This window comes from Theropithecus gelada, chromosome 17 (genome assembly GCF_003255815.1).
Source record: "Theropithecus gelada isolate Dixy chromosome 17, Tgel_1.0, whole genome shotgun sequence".
NCBI lineage: Eukaryota > Metazoa > Chordata > Mammalia > Primates > Cercopithecidae > Theropithecus > Theropithecus gelada.
Genome location: NC_037685.1, coordinates 66,580,278 through 66,603,371, shown reverse-complemented (window position 1 = coordinate 66,603,371; position 23,094 = coordinate 66,580,278). Strand labels below are relative to the sequence as shown.

The 23,094-nt window shown below is 32.7% G+C and overlaps 1 protein-coding gene across 2 annotated transcripts in view; it reads right to left on the bottom strand.

The window, feature by feature from the left end:
- The window catches only part of NBEA (neurobeachin), a 752,078-nt gene that overhangs the window by 497,686 nt on the left and 231,298 nt on the right, over positions 1–23,094 (bottom strand). Inside the window, exons 27-31 of one of the 2 annotated variants that reach the window (XM_025364271.1) lie at positions 22,855–22,985; positions 20,283–20,390; positions 14,886–15,054; positions 13,355–13,450; positions 1,315–1,753 (exon numbers count right to left, since the gene is read on the bottom strand). In XM_025364271.1, coding sequence (XP_025220056.1) covers positions 1,315–1,753; positions 13,355–13,450; positions 14,886–15,054; positions 20,283–20,390; positions 22,855–22,985 — 943 coding nt within the window. The remainder of the gene's footprint in view (positions 1–1,314; positions 1,754–13,354; positions 13,451–14,885; positions 15,055–20,282; positions 20,391–22,854; positions 22,986–23,094) is intronic. The other variant, XM_025364273.1, reaches the window with a different exon arrangement.

Genomic DNA, 23,094 nt, shown 5'->3' with positions numbered 1-23,094 from the left:
GAATTGCTTGAACCCAGAAGGTGGAGGTTGCAGTAAGCCAAGATCGTGCCACTGCACTCTAGCCTGGGTGACAGAGTGAGACTCCATCCAAAAAAAAAAAAGTGTAATTCATCCAAACTGAAATGACCATACCACCACATCCTCTACCCCTAAACTAAAATGTTACTTAGAACAAAGCAATCTGGGTATTTTAGAGAAAGCAATATGGAATACATATTATTTTTTGAGTATATATTTTGACATTTCCATTTAGAAACATTTTATTTCCTAATTTGATCTTGTCTTTCTAAAACAAAAAAAAAATACTTGCTTGTCAATCACCTCATACATATATATAAATTTTTTGTATGAAAAGATGTTTTAAAACATCAGTAACAATGATTTCCTTTAAAAGGTAAGCCATCACAGTTTTTAGTTAATACATTAACATGCAAACATTATTTGGAATAGGCATTAATCCCAGTGATCAATGTTAAGTACTACTGTTAGTAATTGGTGACTAAAATATTCTTCTAATCTTGTACATATTTTTAAATAGTGGAAGATATTAGATGCATAGGATATTTGGTTCTAAAATATCTTATTCTGCTTCTGTGAACTATCATTTTTATTGAACATATACTGGAATAAAAAATTAATTGTCCCTTAAAAAATCCCTTGCATGATTTAACATTTGAATGTAGACATATGACATATGGGCCATGTTATAAATAATTTCGATACCTAAAATGCCAAAATACCTTTCAAAAATATTTACTTTTAAATATATGCTTCAAAATACAGCTTTTACGTTGGTATTGGAAATCTCATAAAGAAGATGATCACAAACAATTTTTAAATTTTCCACATACTTCCATTTAAGGTTCAAATTTAAATGTTATCACTTAAAGCACATTATATAATCTCCAACAATTATTATAGTATTTTATAATATTATAATGGAATTTCAGAGCCAGGATAAACCTTGGACAGCTGTGACCCATCCCCTTCCCCATTATATACATGAAACAACTAAGTCCAAAGAGAAAAATAACACCCCAATGTACTGTAGTCCTTTGATAATGGAATATAACCATAATCCATGTTTCCCTACTTCCAATTCAATGTGCCATCCATCATATCACATTGAAACCTCTTAAGATGTATTATTAAGATGTCTTATTATAAGATTAGGTTGAACCATCATTTTGATTGTCTTTGTAATCAGAATCTACATTAATAAAGCTTTCAAGACCTTCTTTATATTTTAAAATTAACAAAGTCTAATTTTCCTTGTATGTATAAAGCCCAGTGAATAATAAGTTCAGTACCTACCTGTCAAAGGAATGAAACTGCATAGGAAGAATAGCTTGCGCTTCTCTCTTCAATGCTGGATCTGGGTATGGGATAGGTTCAGGGCCACATTCTGCAATTTCAACTGGAGCAGCCACAAGACTTTTCAGTATTTCCTTGACATTGATGCCTTTGGTTTGACTAATGCTAGATATGGATGGTGCAGGCTTCAACGTTTCACTGGGATTTTCAGTTAAGCTCTCTTGTGATTTCTTCACTTCGGATGACAAAGTGGATAAGAGTTCACTCATGGCATCAGGGCCTGTACTTGTTTCTAATTCTGCCCCATTCAGAATGCTAGCCACTTGCTCCTCTCCAATTCCTGAATCTGTATGGGGAATTGAACTTTCTGGCTGAATATCTTCACCAGGAGTTGGTGCTTCCTTTTCTTTTATAGTGTCTGGAAATGCAGCAGGTGTTTCTGTAATGAAAGAAACTAGGTTAGAAAAAAGCTTCGACAGTAAAAATCTTGTATTATTAATAACATGTTCTCAGATATTCAAATAAAGACAATAAAACTTGTAAAAAACAAAAAATTGCTAAACGGATGTGTATAGTAGTAACACAACTCAGTTGAAAGATATCATCCAGCCAGGCGTGATGGCTCATGCCTGTAATCCCAGCACTTTGGGAGGCTGAGGGAGGTGGATCACCTGAGGTCAGGAGTTCGAGACCAGCCTGGCCAACATGGTGAAACCTCGTCTCTACTAAAAACACAAAAATAAGCTAGGCACAGTGGCATACGTCTAATCCCAGCTACTCGGAGGCTGAGGCAGGAGAATCGCTTGAACCCGGGAGGTGGAGGTTGCAGTGAGCTGAAATCATGCCACTGCATTCCTGCCTGGGCAACAAGAACAAAACTCCATCTCAAAAAAAAAAAAAAAAAAAGATATCATCCACTACACCTATTATTTTGTTCAAGGAGCATCAAAATAATCCTCTTGCTTCTTAAATCATCTGGCATTTCAAAACTGATGCCTTCAAAAGCATCAGGAAATAGTTCTTATAACAATTTCCTAAAGCAGCTTATAAATAATAATTATATGATGTTCCCCTCTTATCCTTTGATTGTTAGCTACCAAACAATCATAGAAGAGCAAGTCTTATATTTCTCTATTAGTTTCCTTAAAAATATAAAGTCATTTTTATACCTTCTTTGGTACTTCAATAACTAATAATATCTGAAATATTCAAGATAATCGAAGACATTATTTTAAAATTACAATACATAAAATTCTGACACACTTGCAAAATGCAAAGCAAGTCAAACGATTAGTTCTAAAGAATAAATACATTAATAATATAATCATGTTCCTCAAGGACAAGGCCTATATTTTGGAATACTCATGCTGATTCTTCATAAATAAATATAAAATTCAATCTGTGAAAATTAAATCAGAAACATACTTGTGCATATAACTATACAGATAATGAAATACACATACAATATTAACAACTAAAAGTAATGAAATCAAAAAATCTTTGAAGTGTTAAATTTCTATTAAATTTCATCAAAGGTTAATGTAATAAAGTTCTCCATATAATGAAATGTTACCAAATTCTAAATGATAACCTTGAAAAGTGTATCTCATCTAAGTATAAGAGAGATGACAGTCCTTACTTAATCATTTTGAATAAAGTAAGATACCATTAAGCTACTATATGTAAATTCACTGCAGCTCTTGCTTAAAGTAGAAGCTCAGTAAATGTTAGCTATTTGCATTACTTAAAACTTACATTTAAGTTTGAAAGTTTCATAATCTTTGAAAATGAGAAGCACAGACTAAATTATTTCAAAGATCTCCCAAAAATGTGAAAATCAGTAAATTCTATATAACTTCTCAGATTTTGTTGTTATTATTTGCTTGTTTCTTTGAATTCAAAGGTTGTTAGGACAAGAAACCAGGAAACCGCCCAACAGGAAAATAGGCTACCTTGATGTCAGTAAGACATCTCAAAAGCTTTTGTGAAATCTCTAGTAAAAACACAAAGAAGTGTTCTGATCACAGAATTGTTGGGTGTGATCACAGCTTGCTGAAAGTTTTGTACATACGTACTAAAAATTAGAAACAATATGAAGGGATTTTGTCAGTAACAGACTCAATTCTTGGGTGCTATTAAACAGTTTTTTTAATCGCTTGAATTTAGACTAATGGCATGCCATTCAAATTTCCTGAGAGTGAATTTATAATACTTTTTTGAGGATAAGCATCAGAAAAATGTTACCAGGTTTTGAAAGAAAGAAAATTCCCCTTTTTTTCCCTCCCCCTTTTCTTTTGCTCCCTTTTCTTTTGAGTCAAATTATACCAAATCTACACATTAAATTAGGAATAAATAACATCTTCATATTATTCAATATTCCTAATATCAAATACTAATTTAAACTAACTTAAAATATGCATTTCTCACAATGCAATGTCATAGTTTTCCTCATATTTAATGAATAGGTTTAAATTTTGTTTGTTTGTTTGGTCAAAGATGATAAGACTGAAAGAACAGATTAATCTGTGGAATATGATAATAATATTCAAACATTCATACTGGATGACCAATGTGAAAATCAGGGTAGATTCTTTACTGCTTCCAAGATTAAAAATTAAAATAACTGCATTTGAGAAGACAATGTCAATAACAGTAGGCAAAGGACTAGAGAAGGAAACAGGTAAGAAGTGAAGACAACAGTTTGGCATTTTTAATAAAACCTTGTAAGAGAAGACTAAGACTTAAATTAGAATAGTAACCCTAGAAATGAGAAGGAGGAGAAGACTAAGGATATTTCTGAAATACCTAGGTTAAGGAAAAAATAGTGGTAATACATCACTAACTGAGAAAGGAAGAAAATGAGATTTCTTCAGGAGAATAATTAACTAAATTTTGAATCACTTTTAGTCTACAGAATCTCTAAGATACTTATATCTGCAGGTCAAAAGAAGAGTAGCCATACATTTTGGGATCATTCAAACTGAGACAGTAGCCGAAATTTTGGAAGTTGGTAAAATAATCTACAAATCTAGAAGGAGAAGACGACTGAGGCAGTTATTTTCACTATTAGAGATACCGCTGAATATATTTTAACATACATTTGCGTCTATAGATTATACATTTTTTGAGTGAAAACAACTGCAGCAAAGTATCATGAAAGAATTAAATAGTTTAAACAGTAATAGTGACAAGAGGACAGAAAATGTAAATTGCAGAAACACAAACTCTAACAGCAACAAAAACAAAACAGTGTCATGGTTACTAGCATGGGCTAATTTTTATAGAGTTTAATTATCAAAAGTCATATAGTTGTGTCTAACACTTAGTGTGATTTTAGCTAATTTACAGATATGGTCTAGCGTTTTGACTTTACATTAATATAATGTCTAACTATCATTATATATGACATGTTACATTAACAGCTATACAAAAAGTTTAAACTTCTCAAGTTATATTAGACTGAAATATAAGCATTTCACTAGCAAACAAAATATCTAAGGAAATAAAATCTGATTTGGTGTTCACAAGCTACCACATAAAAAGACTTTTGCCACCAACTACATAATATTTTGCTTTTCTGCTCAACTATTTGACTTTCAATGGACATTAAAATCTTTAACTTTCTAACTAGATACTTGAAACTTCAATATAAATGTTGACCTCTAGATTATAAAACACAATTAAAACTTTCTAGAAATCAAATATTAGAATATTTTCAAATAGCTCATCAAAATATTTACAGAGTACTAAAAAGTCTCAATTTTATTTTTATTGAGGCTGACAAAAGAATGATCTCAAAAAGGAAGTAGCAATTTTGATATTTCAAAGAGTCTTATTCAAATAAACATGTTTTGTAAAGCATACATGCTGTGATATTACATAGAAATAAAATTAAATGCCAATAGGATATTTTATAATAGCAATTAAAAAACAGATCAGTAGTCAAAAAACCTACCTTAATTTCTCATTATGCATTTACATCCTTAACAGAACATGCTCTCAGTTATAAACTTCAGCTTAGATAACTTATGTTTCCAGAATACCTCTTTGTGACACTAAAGTACTTTGAGGATTTAATCCATGACTTAAATAGAAGTTAGGCATGAACTGCAGAGAAACTATAAATGATTGCATCTGTGTAGGTTATAGTAATCACAGGCATGTACGCTTTCAATAGCTCTTATCAGTTTCTGTAGCAACAGGCAATGCAAGCACACAGAACAGAAACATTACTAGCCAGAGTGATCTTAACCTTGTCAGAAACAGGCATTTGGATGCCAGATGCCTCTTTTCCTTACTGTTTTACATCGAATATAATGAGTTCATCTAATACATTTTGAGAAAAATATGGGGACAAGTTCAGCAAATGACATCATATTTACACAGTGACTTCACGTATCACATTCCTTCCTCCAAAAATCCTGTTTTACCATGATTTATGAAGAATTTCAACATGTCTTACATACTAAATTACTGAAATTGTCATTTTCCAAACTCTCTAAATAAGGAGTATCATGAAAGAAACATACAGCACCTTGTTAGTATAGCACTAAAGATATTAAGTTACTTACTTCAAATAATAATATAAGCAAATAAATCACTGTAATTTAAAATAAAACATAAAAAAGCTGTATGTAACTAACTTACTCATTTTGTTTATATTAAATCCATAAATGCAAAATTAATTAAATATCTTAACTCCAAAAAGGAAAAAAATACACAAAAAGATTTTAAATCCTCATTAAAGTTCATTTTAAACAAAAAATACTGCAATGCATTATTTGCAATTGTTTATATATGATTTATCTTGTTTGCTTGCTACACTAAGTGCATGAAAATAACACAATTCAGGAATTAAATATTATTACTAAATTATATGCCCATAAGAGATAAAATGAAAATTAAGAGCCAAGAAAATCTTCTAATTGATGTTTTGACTATGCTGTGTTAACATGCGGGTCCGAGTTTATCCTACTTGGAGTGCACTGAGCTCTTTAGACATATATATTAATGATTTTCATCAACTGTAGGGCATTTTCAGACCAATATTTCTTCAAATTTTCTTTCCGCTCCTTTCTTTTTCTCTTCTTTCCTCTGGGACTCCCAGTATACATATGTTGGTTCAACTTAATAGTGTCAAAAAGGTCTGTGAGGCTCTGTTACTTTTCTTCATTCTTCCTTTGTTATCTTCCTCAGCGTAGGATAAACACATTCGAGCTATCTTCACGTTGCTGATTCTTTTTCTGCCATCTCAGATCTTCTGCTGAACCCCTCTAAGTGAATTTTTCATTTCAGTTATTATAATTTTCAACTCCAGAATTTCTATTTGGTTCTTTATTACATATATCTTTATTGGTATCCTCCCTTTGGTGAGATATCACTCTTATACTTTTAGTTCCTTAGAAAATGCTTACTTTAATTACTTGAGCTTATGTAAAATAGCTGGTTTAAAGTGTCTGTCTAGTAAGTTCTATATCTGGGTTTCCTCAGGGGCATTTTATATCAACTGCTTTGTTTCCCCTGTGTATTGACCATACTTTCCTATTTCTTTACTTGTCTCATAATTCTTTTTGTTGTAAACTGGATATTTTAAATAACATAACGTGGCAATCATGGAAATCGGACCCCAATTAAAGAGTTTGTTCTTGTTCTGTTTATTCATTTTCCTGAACTAATTCTGTAAAATCTGTTTTCCATCATCTGTAGCCACTTAAGTCTCTGCTCAGTTAACCCAGTGGTCAGCTATTGATTGCACAGACATTGTCTTAAATGTCTTGAACCAATAAATTTTCCACCCTTGCCAGAGGCTCTGTGTGTGTGTGTTCGGGGGTGCCTGCAATGCTCCCATGGTTTAAAACTCTCTCTTAGCCTGTGCTTCCTTCTTGTGCTGGGCCTCAAGGTCAGCCAAAGGTGAGAGACTGAGGCCTTCTCTGGTCTTCCCTGGGCCTAAGTACAGCCCCGGGAATATGGATATCTCATTCTCACATCTGTTTAAGCTTTTAGGCAAGGTTCTTGTTTGCCCCAACTGGCACTATCACTTCAGGCAGTTGCAATGTTAAAAAAAAAAAAAAAAATGCTGATTATTTTCAACAAATACCTTGGAGACAGGCTTTTCTCACTAAACAAGCTCTAGATTAGGTCAAATAATAATAAGCCCTGTGAATGAAGCTTTTCCAGGAAGATTCCATACAGTTCAAATAGTTACAATGCTCTAAGGTTGAGACTTTCTAAGGAATTCCAAACCTAATCTACTCCCATTCCTATCCCCAGTGACTGCTAGGCTTCTGGTTTTCAAAACTACCACTGGTGTCTGGCCTCCGGTTTTCAAAGCAACCACAGAGCTGAGGAAAGGTAGATGGCAACAAGGTGAGTTAAATCACTCTAAATCTTGCTATTCTTATAAAGGTCTAGAGTTTTTCTTGAATTAACACCCTCTGGGTTGTTGTAAGCCTCTGATTGCTTTCCAAAGAACAGAAAAAGTTGATTTTGACAGTTTTGCCAGTGTTTTCATTGCTCTTTTAGAGAAGTAGTATTTTGGAGGTTCTTGCTTTGCTCTTCCCAAAGTCCCACTTACAAGCAATGTTTAGAACTCAAATTTTAAAGTAGTTACAATTTTCACTTATTTTAAATAAATTATTGACTAGAAATTACAATATATTTGTATATATGTATTTTGCTTTTCTCTTCCCCTAGATTGTGCTTTTACTCTTTTTCTTCTCAAAGGAAAAAAAAAAAAACATAAACCCTATTAAAATGTATCATGCACTTTTATAATGCAATGGAGGCAACCAATAACACTAATAATAAAATGGCGACATATACAATTATACATCCGATAAAGGTTTAATATCCAAAATATATAAGGAACTCAGCTCAACAGCAACAAAACAAATAACCCAATTAAAGCACAGGCAAATAACTTGAATAGACACTTCTCAAAAGAAGACAAACAGCTAACAGGTATATAAAAAAATGCTCTACTTCACTAATTATAAGGAATGCAAATTAAAACTGCAAGGAAATATCACCTCACACAGGATGGCTATTATTGAAAATGTGGCCAGGCACAGTGGCTCACATCAGCAATCACAGCACTTTGGGAGGCATAGGCAGGTGGATCATTTGGGGTGGGGAGTTCGAGCCAGCCTGGCCAAGATGGTGAAACCTTGTTTCTACTAAAAATACAAAAATTAGCCGGGCGTGGTGTTGCACGCCTGTAATCCAAGCTACTCAGGAGGCTGAGGCGGTAGAATCACTTGAACCCAGGAGGTGCAGGTTGCAGTGAGCCAGGATCGCACCACTGCACTGAAGCCAGGGTGAAAGAGTGAGACTCCATCTCAAAAAACTAACAAACAAACAAAACAAAATGTAAAATATAAGTGTTGGAGAAGATGTGAAGAAAAGGCAACCCTTGTACACTATTGATGGAAATGAAAATTAGTATAGCTATCATGGAAAATGGTATTGAGATTCTTCAAACAATTAAAAATAGAACTACCGTACAATTCAACAATTCCACTTCAGGGTATATATCCAAGTGATATGAAATCAGTATTTGAAAGAAGTATGTGTACCCCAATGTTCATTGCAGCATTATTCACAATAGCCAAGATATGGAATCAATTGTCTATTGATGAACAGATGAATGAACAAATAAAATGTATATACACCATGGAATACTATTCAGCCATAAAAAAAGAAACTCCTGTCATTTATGACATGGATGAATCTAGAGAACACTGCATTACATTAAGTCAGACATAAAAAGACAAATATGGGTATAATCTTACTTGTACAGGGAATCTTAAAAAGTTGAACTCACAGAAGTAAAGAGTAGAATGCTGGTTACTAGGGACTGGGAAGATGTTCACCAAAAGGACCAATGTTTCAGTTACAGAGATGGAATAAGTGCTGGTGATCTATTTTACAACATGGTGACTACAGTTAATAACGTGTCAGTAGTTGAAAACTGCTGTGAATAAACTTTAAACATTCTTACCACAAAAAAAAAGATACGTGAGGTGAAGAAGACATTAATTAGCTTGACTTAATCATTCCCTAATGTACACAAATATCAGTATATCACATTGTACACCATAAATACATAAACTAAAAAAAGTTAGTTATGATTACCCTCTTGAAGCATACATTCTAATAAACAATTAAAGAAAGCATTGAATAGAAGAAAGGAAATAAAACAAGATGATATGAGAAAGAACAATAATGGAAAGGAAGCTACTTAGTTACAGGAGTCAGGGAAAGCCTCTTGGAGGAGGTGAATTGAAGAATGAGTAGGCACCAGTCACACAGAAAACTGGGAAAAGAGCCAAAAGCCAGTGACAAAATACAAACATCCTGAGGCATGAAAATGCTTGACATGATTAAAAAACTAGAAGGTAGTCTGACTGTTTCATAGTGAGCAAAAGAAAGAATAACATGAGATAAAGTTGGAAACATAGTCAATAGTCATCTTATCTAGGGTCCTTGTGAAATATTAGTCTAAATACTACTACAAATTTTATGTCAAGAAAGGACATAATCTGCTTTATCTTTTAAAACAATGAAATTGGCAGTAAAACTAAAAATAAAAGAATAACGATCAGTAAGAGAAGTAAGGAATTCACTTTGGAGGTGAGTATTGTAATTGAGGCAAGTCAGAATTAGAATAGTTTTGCTACGTTAAGGCATTTTAATTTTGTTCCAAAAATTACAGGGAGCCTTTTGAGAATTTTAGAAAGAAAAATTACTTTATTAAAGTTATTATATATTATAAAATATTTATTATATTAAAATGGTATATAAATTATACTTACTCTGTTACTATATTGTATTATATATTAGTGTTATTTCCAAAATTGTCAGTAATAAACTGAGAGAAAGCCTAGAAACAAAAAGTCCAATGAAGAAACTATGGCAACACTTCAAGAAGGGATTTGAGTCTGAACTAAGGTATTACATCAAAATTTAAAAAAAGAGATCAGAGAGCTAATTCAAAAAGAAGCTGAAAGAAGGGAGTGGGATGTGGAGGAGCTGAAGAGTAGTCCAGAAAAGGGTTTCTCAAACTATTTGTGAAAATTTACATTTATCTCCTCAATCCATCATTCACTGACACATTTAGAAAATAAAATATAAAATTTTATTTACTAATTGTAGTAAATTACTAAAAAAATAAAAAATTTTAAAACTACACAAAATAAAAGCACAACTGTTTTTGTTATTTGATTAGGCAGACATAAAATTACACATCAATAAATATAATCAGACAAAAATAGCACAAAGAAAAAGAACACAATTATAAAAATGGCCTGTGTTGTTCACCAAAAGTGAACTGGGGATTAATTTAGACAACTACTATTACACTTGCAACTTTTCTTCATTACACATCATAACTAAACAAAAAGTTTTAGGTAGAGAGTGATCCTCACCTCCCAAATGCCTATATGAATATTTTGAACAAACACTGCAATTATAAATAAAGTTTGTGATGTTGACAATGAGCTTTTTTGCTTGTTAATTTATCTAATCTAAGGTGAACTGGCAATAAAGCAACTCAGGGGAATAATAAATACCTAAATTGTTTTTGTTTTATTTCAGTAACACTCAAAGAGGAGAAAGTAATGTCACACAGGTATGCTGATGGAATGAAAACTCTTCTACATCTTGTATAGTTATAACAAGATGTAAGTTACATTTCAGTGACAGAAATGGATTCCAGATCCATGAATTTGCTATCTGTGAATCTTCTATTGCTGGAAAATAAAATATAAAATAGTCTGCCCAATCCATAAAATGACAGGTGATAATTTGAAAGATGAACAAAATCTGATCATTCCTAAAGACCAGAACACTTAATAAATTTTTTTCTTTGAAAAAGGGTCTTGCTCTGTTGCTCAGGCTGGAGTGTAGTAGGCACAATCACAGCTCACAGCAACCTAAACTTCCTGGGCTTAAGCAATCTTCCCACCTCATCCTCCTGAGTAGCTGGGACTACAGGCACATGCCACCATGCCTGGTTAATTTTTTAATTTTTCGTATAGACGGTGTCTCACTACACTGCCCACCAGGCTGGTCTCAAACTCCTGGTCTCAAGCTGTCCCCTCTCCTTGGCCTCCCAAAATGCTGGGATTATAGGCATGCGCCACCAAGCTGGGTCGATAATTATTATTAAATTGTGAAACATGTCATAGAAATTGTGTACCTCTAAGATTTTAACTTTTGTGTTCTTTGATCATACCTACCATGAAAAAATATCTTTCCCTGTTTGGAAGCATTGAGTTCATGAAAAATATTTGACAGACACTTTCCCCCAATAACCACTGCACTACAGCATGCAATAAGTTATGATAATCTGCCATAATATCACATAATACAAAGAATAACAGCAAATTTACCACATTGGCCTTAAAGTAATTCAAAATTTTATTATGCTACTAACACCACTGTTCAGTGTAACTGAAACTATTTTCATAGCAAGACTTTCTCGACAACGTGCATTAATATTCTGATACAGGCTCCTTAATCTGGGCAGATACACCAGGATACTTTCCATAGCAGAGCCTTTAGAACACACTCCACCAGACAAACTCCAGAAGATGTCTGCTGACAATCTCATACTTTTTTTTGGTTTGCACAGTTTAGAGCTAGATGTGTTTGTCAGTCAGCAGTGAAGTTGAGAACAATATTTTTCATTTCATCATGCTGTTGAAAGGTTGCACATTTGTAAAAAATAGTATCTGTACATTCATTAAGTTGTAACAAAAATATTTTGCTAGCTTTATTTGTTCCAAAAATTGCTGTTCCAAATGATTAGCTAGTTATGGAATATGTTGAAGTATCGTATCACCTGGAGCTCAGCGTCCTCTTCAAAACTCATTCAATTATTGGCAGAATTCAGTTCCTTCCTGCTGTAGGACTAAAGTCCCCACTTTCTTGCTGGCTGTCAGCTGGTGAGTGCTATTAGCTATATGGTTTCCTCAGATCCTTGCTCCTCCATCTAAGCAATAAAGATCCTCCTTCATGTCAAATCTCTCTCACATTTCAAGTCTCTTGGACTTCCTGTTCTGTGACCAGAGAAGGAAACCCTCTTCTTTTACAGAGCTCATGCGATTAGGTCAAGACCACCTGGATAATCACCATTTCTTAAAGGCTAATGTGCCATTCAGCATAACCTAATCACAGGGGTAAACACCATCATATCTACCATCCCAGGAATTTTGCAGAGTGTGTACACAGGAAAACCCTGGAGCTATCACAGAGTTCTACCTATTACAATCTTTTGTTCTGAAGTCAGTAATCTCGTGTTACTCCTACCCAAAGATATTATCATTTTGGCTATTGTATTTTTCATCTCTAAAATTGTCATTTTTTTCTTTATATCTTCCATTTCTCTCCTCAATATGTTAACTTTTTTCCATTAAATTGAAAAATATCTTGAATATACATATAATGGCTTCTATAATGTCCTTATCTGATAATTCTGCCATTTCTGTTGTCTCAAAATCTGTTTCTATTCACTGATATTTTTCTTTTGCTTATGCGTCACATTTTCCTCCTTCTTTGCATGTTTAACAATTTTTGTTGGATGTCTAACATTTAATTTTATGGTTTTTGGTAAGGACTTTCGCATTCCTTTAAACAGTGTTGGGGCTTTGTTCTAACTGGAAGTTAAATAAATTATAGATGAGTTTGATGCTTTTGAGGCATGCTTTTAAGCTTTATTCTAGAGTAGCCTTTATATTAGGCTCATTTAGTCCCAGGACTACTAAATTGTGACTCTCCTGAGATCTCTCCTGAGTGCTACCATTATGCATATTAATACACATATAATTAGGTATCCTTAATTTATAGATGATACTTAAAGAAATGTAATAAAATACAAATATAAAGGCTCTCAATAGCTAGGTATAAATACAATGTTTCATATCTCCATGAAACCTGAGGTATATACTTGTTTATAAACAATTATATCATGAATATTTATTTTATAACAATTCATGAAATAAGAATACCCAAACAGGTCAGGAGATGAGGTCAATATTACCTTTGTAAAATGAGTGGCCAAAGCTCTGCTCAGGAATTAACTTGGCAAGGAATCCATGGTTCAAACTTGGATGAGGGATAGATGGTATGACCACAACTGTGGAGAAAATCATGGAATCAAATTTGAGCCAGCATGTAACAACCTGCAACATGGTCCACTGAAGATCCATGACAATTCTATATTACTGCAACATGCAAACAATACTAGCAATAACAAATGCATTTCTGAAGAAAAGAGGTTAAGTATTAAGAGAAAGAAAATACACTTGTTAAGCAGAGTAATTCTAGCAACATACACAGAGACATACAAATACACAAGAAAATCAGAACTAGAAGGTTCACTACACTATTACTTTTTGTACATATAATGGATATAAAAGCATTAAAAATGAAAAGAAGATGATAAGTCTGTGTTTTAAATGGTGAAAAAACATGAACTGGAATGGTAGGATGATGTTTAATCTGAAGAATAAAATTAAAAGTGAAAGTATATTATAATGAAAAATTCTCATGTTTAGGTGTTAAAAGTACATGTATCATGCAACAGCAAAATATTGTAGCTAAAACATAACCCATATCTATATGACATCAATAAAAGGTATATGAAATATGATATGCTTATGAAAAACAAGATGCAGAGATTTGACCACTAATTTCTACTCACTTTTTAAAATATCCATTTTATTTATAAATCATATGCATTTATTTAGGAAAGAAAATTTCAACTACAAATTAATCCAGTGGTATATGAAATAACCATTAGGTTATCAAGGTCTCACTGCAAACAATAGAGAAACAACCTTGATATAAACACCTGGAAGGAAATGACAATGATAGGTGTCCAATATTAAAATGCTAGTTGCCAGAAACTGTGTTTACGCTGTTCAAGTAGAGTGGACAAAGCTAGTAATGCAAGAACAGATGCAACATGAGCATTTTCTGCAAATGAAAAAGGCAGCATGACCCAAGGTGGTTCATTGTTGTCCATGTTAACTTTCCACAAGTCTTTGATTTTAGTTGAGGCCACTTTGGCATAACGTTTAGAACACATGTTTGATTATAAATCACTGACAGAATATTTAGATACTGAATTAACTATATACATTTAAAAAAGAAAAAAATCCAACTTCTGAGCTTGGCTATAAAGATGTGTATTTTGACTTATCCTTGGCATTAATAACTCTATAATGACTTTCTACTTCCATGTTCATAAAGGTTAAAAAAGTAATACATTTAAAAATGTAGGAGTTACTTGTATATTAAATAATGGTATAAATTAATGATTTATATTAATAAATGAGAAACACTGAAACCAAAGCTGTACTGATAAGATGAGAACGTCGCAACTATATAGAAATACCATTCATACATTTTTGTGGAATTAAGGAATACTAAATTAGCATTTCTATACCAACCATTCATAAATATTTGAGGTGATTATGAAGAGGTCCAGTTCAAATCCAGATGTAAAGGTGAAAAAAAAAGGAGATACATTATGGTGAAAATTCAGATAATTATACAATGTTAAGTACCTGTACTTGTTGGTGAATTTATTTCTTGTCTGATGTTTCTACCTGGTTGGCTTCCAGTTCTTGTAGTCTCTCTCTGGGGTTCTAATATGTCACGATACTTGGAAACCATCAGAACCGAAATGAAGTAAACAACAGCCAGAGCTAAGAACTGTGCCTGTTTGCTATCATCCTATGAAAAATGAAAAGACAGTTTTAACACTCTAACTTTTTGAAGTATAAGTTCTTAAAGCACTAGAAACTGCTATTTCATTATGTTTACGGAGGCAAAATATGATATGTAACTTTTATGAAAACCTGCTAAATATATATTTTTATTTAATAAGTATTATTTAACTACAAATATAAAACTCCCAAAATATATCATCTATAGGTTGGAAAGTAATTTCCAAAAACTAGAATATTAAAATTTTATTATTTGTCATTTTTTGTCCATTATTATCTACTACTTACATAACGACATAGTATGTGTGCTTATAAAATACATAGATGGCACAAAGTTGAAAAGAATAATTTAATGTCCCGAATTTTTTAAAAATCAAGAGTTTTATATATTATAACTGAATAAAATTAATAGGATAAAACTACAACTGAAATACATATAAAATCCTAGCATAACTGGAGCAAGAGACTATATGAACATGAAATAGAGGAGAAATAAACAATGGGGGAGCATTAAACATGAATTTACATAAGCTCAATATGAGCCAGAAGTGTGATTATGGCAGCATGAGAAAAAGTTAATTCAATCTTCAATCGTATCAACAGGTAACATTTCACAAATCCTTCTAGACATTGGCTTAGGCAAAGATTTCATGACCAATAACCCAAAAGCAAATGCAACAAAAACAAAGATAAACAGGCAGGATTAAACTAAAGAGCTTCTGCACAGCAAAAGGATCAGTCAGCAGAATAAACAGACAACTCACAGAGAGGGAGAAATTCTTCACAATCTATACATCCAACAAAGGACTAATAGCCACAATCTACAAGGAACTCAAACAAAGTAGGAAAAAAAAAAAAAAAACTCATCTAAAAGTGGGCTAAAGACATAGACAATCCTCAAAAGAAGATATACAAATGGCCAACAAATATATGAAAAAATGCTCAACATCACTAATTATCAGGGAAATGCAAATCAAAACCACAGTGTAATACCACCTTACTCTCACAAGAATGGCCATAAAAAAAAAAAAAATAGATATTAGCACAGATGCTGTGAAAAGGAAACACTTCTACACTGCTGGTGGGAATGTAAACTAGTACAACCACTGTGGAAAACAGTGTGGAGATTTCCTAAAGAACCAAAAGAATTATCATTTGACCCCGGAATCCCACTACTGGCTATTTACCCAGAGGAAAAGAAGTCATTATATGAAAAAGATATTTGCACATGCATGTTTATAGCAGCACAATTTTCAATCGCAAAAATGTGGAACCAGCCCAAATGCCCATCAATGAATGGATAAAGAAACTGTGGTATATATACACTACGTCATACTACTCAGCCATAAAAAGTAATGAAATAATGGCATTCACAGCAACCTGGATGGGATTGGAGACTATTATTCTAAGTGAAGTAAGTAACTTTGGAATGGAAAACCATCATATGTTCTCACTCATAAGTGGAAGCTAAGCTATGATACAAAGGCATAAAAATGATACAATGGAGTCTGGGAACTAGGAGGGAAAAAGGTGGGAAGTGGGTAAGGGATAAAAAGACTACAAATTGGGTTCAGTATATATTGCTCAGGTGACGGGTACATCAAAATCTCATAAATTGCCACTAAAGAACTTATGTATTCAAATACTACTGTTCCCCAAAAACCTATGGAAATAAAACATTTTTAAAAAAGAAATAATAGTCCACTATTCTGCACAGCAAAAATGACCTCTAAAACACTGCCAATATTTCAGGCTCCTCATTTCCAAACTCAAAGATAAAATGCAGTTTTTCCAGAGGAGAACAGCAAATGGTAAAAGGTCTGAAAAAAACTGTCTAACTCAGAAAGCGATGACAGTTAAAACACTGGCTGTGATGTGGTAAGAGAGATAACTTTAAAATAAGTATGTTTCCAAAAATATAACAAGCTGCATGTAACCTTGAGAGCTCTATTCAAAAAGCCTAGATAAACTTCTTTCAGGGAAATAATGATAAGTATCAAGTCTAAATTATGTCACCCCTAATACACCAGAGTATATCTAAGGAATAAAATGTGAACCTTTATTAAGCTTCTTTTATAAGCTAGGTAAAACTGATACTTTCAAACCAAAACTGAAAGCAGTTACTGTGGCCTACAGATAATAGGCAGAATAAGAAATAAGGAAAACAAATAAGCAATAAATTCTAGTAACTTGATTAACAGGCACTTTATATTTATTACTTCATCTAAGCACAATGCAAACAAAATTCATAATTTATGTGCATTTGTAAGCAAAAAGCAAATAAGACATATTTACTGATGATTTAATAGTGTGAAACAGTCTGGCTAATGGGGAAAATGACCAAAATACATAAAATCTGTTCCGAATTATTCTCAATTTACTATTTCATACATTGTGGGTTACAGTTTTTCTACAGATACTTGGTCTTACAAACTGTTTAAAATGCATATTCTTTGCATTAAAAGCTGATAGGATAAACACAGAGAGAAGTGAAGAAATCAAATACCTAAGCAGTTATTACAAAGGAAAATGAAGCGCAATCAGATTAAGAAAACATACTGACCAAGAACTGATTCACACATTGCTCAAGCTGTGACAGACCATAATATCCCACAATACTTCTATTTCTAACACTAGAAACTCAGTACCAGGCAATCAGAAGGCATTCAACAAATATGTGTGGAATGAATGAATGAAAGAATGCCAACTACAGAGTGGCAGAGCTGTAAATAACAGACACTAAACTGCTGTCATAGCTAGACGAAAACCTCCTTTATATATGGCATGAAAAGAGTTAGCTTTTTTTTTTTTTTTAAATACAGACATCCTAGTCAATTGTGCTTCTTATTTCCAGTTCTGTCAATATAGATAGAGGCTAAACATCTGGGGAATGACTACATTTTTACACAAATTAATTGACTTGCTCAGGTATTTTATTACTGAGAAGACATGAGCTGTATAATGTTTCTCCTATCTGCTTTAAGTGTTGCCATGGTGTACCACCTTCCCAACAACATCAAGATAATATAACTTGTGTTAATTGGGTTTATGTTATGTATCAAGCTTATATTATCCTAAGCTTCCAGTTAAGGGTTAAGAAAAAGTTAAGACTCAGAAACACTGAGACCACACAACTGGTATAAGGTAGAGTCAGAATTCCAACCCAGATCTTTCCAAAGAATTCTCTTTTCATCACCATATTTCACAGATATAATGACTGCTGGGTTATCCAAAATATTTATAAAATATCCATGAATTTAAGAGAAATGATCATCATCTACCATATAACCTAATTCAAAATTTACTAACAAGTTAAACACATGTCACCCTTAATAGAAACTCCTTCAGTATGTTATATGTTACATCTGACTGTGCCTTTGGAGGTGAAGATGTGCTCCATGTTTTTAACCATTCATTCATTAAAAAAAAAAAAAATCCTTTCCACAGCACATTTTTTTCATGATGACTATTCCCATTTCTAAATGGTTAAACTGTCAGTAAGAATGGTATCTTCTTTCCAAGCTTAGATTACAGTTTAGATTACAGTGAGTTCTTACATTGTGGTTTTTATACTTTACTGTAGTCTCCCTTTTAAAAAAATACCTTCCTTTTTTATTAATTATAAACACAATATAGGTTTATTATAGAAAATTTAAAACTACAAAAAATCATTAAAGGATAAAGAAAAAAATAAAATCTGTTTACCTAGAGATTATCATTGGTGGAATACTGGTATATTTTTTCAGTCTTTTTTTAAAAATAAAGATGCACATATGTACATACATACAATCAGTATACATATGTAATACTTGTGTAATATAAGTATTTTTACATGCTGTTGCTTTCTCTTAAAATATATCATGATCATTTTCCCTTGTCATTAAATTTCCTTCAGAAATATGTGCTTAAAGGCTGAATAGGTCACTGCCGAACGACTAGGTCAAGATTTTTTAGGCCAAAATTCTATTATTGGATATTTATAATGTTGCCAAATTTCCTGTAGACATCTCTGATGAAAACATTAAGTTAAACAAATTCTGACTAGAACCACTGGGTTCTAGTGGTTCATTGGGACATCAATATTTGTAAGAGTTTTAACCATACTGGCAAAGAGCTATTTGAAAGCTCAAACACTAGTTTGACAGAGCAGGTTTCGCTGCACCCAGGCAATGCTAGGTATGATCATTTAAAATTTTTTAGTTTATTTAATAGTGAAAAATATATCACTCTTGTGTTAATCTGCATTCTGTTGACTACTAGGGATACTGAATTTTTATCATGTTTGTTGCCTTGTGTCCATTGCCTATTTTTCTGTTGGTATGTTTGGAATTTTCCCAGCATTTTATAAATAATATATATTAAACAGAGTGACGATTTTTCTATTGTACATTCCTAACATACAGCATTATTTTATATAACCTAAACATATTTTAATCATTTTCTAAAGTACAAAGCATGCCATTCAATTTACCGTTAAATATAAGTTTCAAATATAACCTTTCTTCTACATTTCATATAGAATCAACAACTAAGTAAGAATCATCAACTAAAATAAGAAAAACAGAATTCAAAGTGGCTGGTTTATAATAACTATGTTAAGAGATGCTGTCAGCATTGAATCTGATGTGAAACACCATATATGTTTCTATGCAATTTCTGAAAAGGCCAGTCTTACTTTTACTTACCTGGAGTAACTGATCATAAGATTGGAGGGTTCCATGACACCTCTTTAACCTATCTTTTCCCTTTAGCTTTATTAAGCTATCTTTCTAACTCCAATTCCCATAGATACCTGTATTTTTAAAATGCAGATTATTCTTTAATTGCCCCTCCTCCAAAAGCAATTGTCAGTAACACCTAATGAATTAATCCCTTTCATCCATAATGTAAGGAACATTAATAACAAATTTTTAGTACCTGGAAATGGAGCAAGGAATACTAACAAAGAAGTAGATGTTACAAGATAAAATTAATTATAATTTTTCAGAGCTAGTCCTATTCTTAGTATGCAAGCAACTTATATCAAAATTTCAGGCCATTTTTTAAAACTAACATTATCAATAAGTTTTCAGAGAAAGCTAAGGTTCAACCATTTTATAATGAGAAGTATGCAATAAACCAACAATCCCAGATACTAGCGAATGTCATTTTCATAAGCAGCTTTCTTATAAAACATATTTCATAAGAATGACAGTAGAAGGTTTATTTCAGGGAAAGCAATCACAGATAACTTACCACATCCCGAAAGACAACAGCACGAAGGCGATTGATATCAACATCCTGAAGAAGTCTATCAGGATCCTTAATAGGAGAAAGGTTACCTGGAACATTTTCCAATGGAGTCTTTAAAAATAAAAAGAATTGTGAATAGATAATATATTACAGACAATATATAGAAGTATCATTTCTTAGTTCATGCTAAACTGGCCACATCATGTATCTCCTCCTCTCTGAGTTGAGATTTATTAATAATAATCCTCTATTACAATGCACATTTTCTGTTCTCTACTCATGTCATGGTTTCCATACTAGCATTCTTGTTCTTCACTGGCACAGCTACCCTATAGACTCATAAAGGCTGGTAAGGTTGTGGAAGAATAAAGATTCATCTTGGACTTCAGAAGATTTCCTGAGCCTCACTTTCTCTACCTCTAGTTAACAAATCTCGTTGAGTCTCTGGGTTCATTTATCCATCATGCTTTTTATAATATATGAGATTATTATACTATATTACTATATGAGATTTTATATGTGTAACCATTTCATGGTCTATCCAAGGTTAGAAAAGGTAAGATTACAAAAAATCAGTCACGGCCCATCAAAGCTGAAAGACATTAAAGATTGTTACCAACAAAACATTTTATAGTTGAAGGAACAAACATCTACAAATTTCAGGTAATGTAGTCACATAGTAGACTACTAAGTGAACTAGGTTCCCTGAAACTCAATCAAGTACTTTCTCACTTATACAGTGTGTTAAAAACGGTATAGATTAAATTAGATAACATGTATAATGCAAAATACAATTCCAGCCTATAATAGGTATGTACTTGTTGTTACTCTAACAATGAAAAATAAACAGGGTACTTTCTATTTCTCAATGAATGTCAATCATGATATTCTACCCCAAAATTAAAATGTTTGATTACTTGGCAGCACACGATAGTAAAATATTTAAAGGTTGATAGTATTTGGTTTCCATTACAATTCCAAAACTTCTGGCTATATGACCATTGGTGAGAAGTTAACCTCTCTGAACCTCAGCTACATCATTTGATGTAATAGACTAATAATATTTACTACAGGGTGGTTAAAGAAAATAATACATAATTTACAGCATAAATAACACAGACTTTAAAATTAGAAATATTTTCTTTTCTATATGATGTATTTCTCTACCCCAATCTAATTTGATCCTTATAAAGACAACATGATAGGAAAAGCTTGCATAATTGTTCCTTTTCACACAGTATAAAAATGAGGTCGCATGAAGGTATGGAACTCATGCAAGAAACTTGCAAGAAACTTTCCTACTGTAGTCCCAGCTACTTGGGAGGCTGAGGCAGGAGAATCGCTTGAACCCAGGAGGTTGCAGTGAGCCAAGATTGCGCCATTACACTCCACCCTGGCAACAGAGCGAGACTCCGCCTCAAAAAAAAAAAATTACTCTAAAGTTACAAGGATCTATAACACATAGACACTGTCCTCAAGTACCTGTTTACTATGCCTATACAAATGATATGAGGCATTATTGATGATCCATTTGTATTTAATTTCCCAAGCAAATAAGAGCACTATGGAGTCCTGTGAGCAGCAAATAATATATAGTCAAATTACAAATGTTCTCTGAGAGTAGTGAAATGGAAAAAAGCTACAATACTGCAAATAACTGACTAATAGGATAAATATACGGTCAGTTTGCTTGCCATCTGCAGAAGTTTAAAGCAATAGAACTTTAAGATGAATTAAACTTCGATTTCGTACCTTCACTTATTGAGCAAAAAGTTACTGTATCAACATTAAACATGTAATTACAAGTATAATGAGTGATAACAGACCTATGTAGTTTTATGAAAACAACAAACAGAAGAAACGACCCTAGACTGACTGGAGTAGTAGTGAGGGTGTCAAAAAACATTTTCCTGAGAAAACGTAGCATTTAATGTAACCCAGTAGTTGCACAGATTTTAGCTGGATAAAAAATAAGGATGAATACTTCATGGAAAGGAAATTATATAAAAGTCTGAGAAGTTAGGGGAAATCGCTTCTTTTGATGGGCTGAGAGCTGCTGCCGGAGAATTAAGCAAGGACCAGGCACAGAACCTCAGAAAGCATGTTAATGAAACCGGATGTGACACCAAGGGCCAGTTAAGCATATGATAAAGAGAGCTGATTTAGAAAGAAAATTAATAGTATATTTCAAAATACTCCATTCACTGAATGGGGATTCAATGAGTTTTTGTTGACTATTATGCCTACCCATTTAAAAGGAGAATTACTCATACATTAAACTCTGTGAAAATATACGACTATTAAAAATAGAAATAACCACTTTTAGTGCTAATTATAATATTTGTAAGAACTTTATCAAGTAGAATTGTTAGTAACTTCATTTAATAACCAAAACACACAAATCTCAGAGAAGTTAAGTAATCTTGGTAACAAAATTGTGAAGCAGCCTAGAGCTGCCTGATGAGAATGCCCTTGCTTTCTATCACTGAGCAATACCATGGCACTTTGTTCTCATCAACTTAAAAAAGACTTTTTTCAGGTCAATTATATTTGACCAAAAAAAAAGTTTACTTACCTTCGAAGCTGCTGTGGCAGTCACACTTTGGGGAACTTCCTGAGGTTTACTGCTTCCGTGGGAAGATTTATTTCCCCTGTCTCTCTGTCTTTGCCGACATTCTAAACAGTTTCTCACAGCAACACAACAAACTATTTAAAAATTCAAAAACATATTGTTAATATAAATTGTTGACTTTGATATCCTGGAAAAAGTTGCAAGTTTATTTCTTCTTCCCTTTCTTTCCCCTTGCTTCATAAA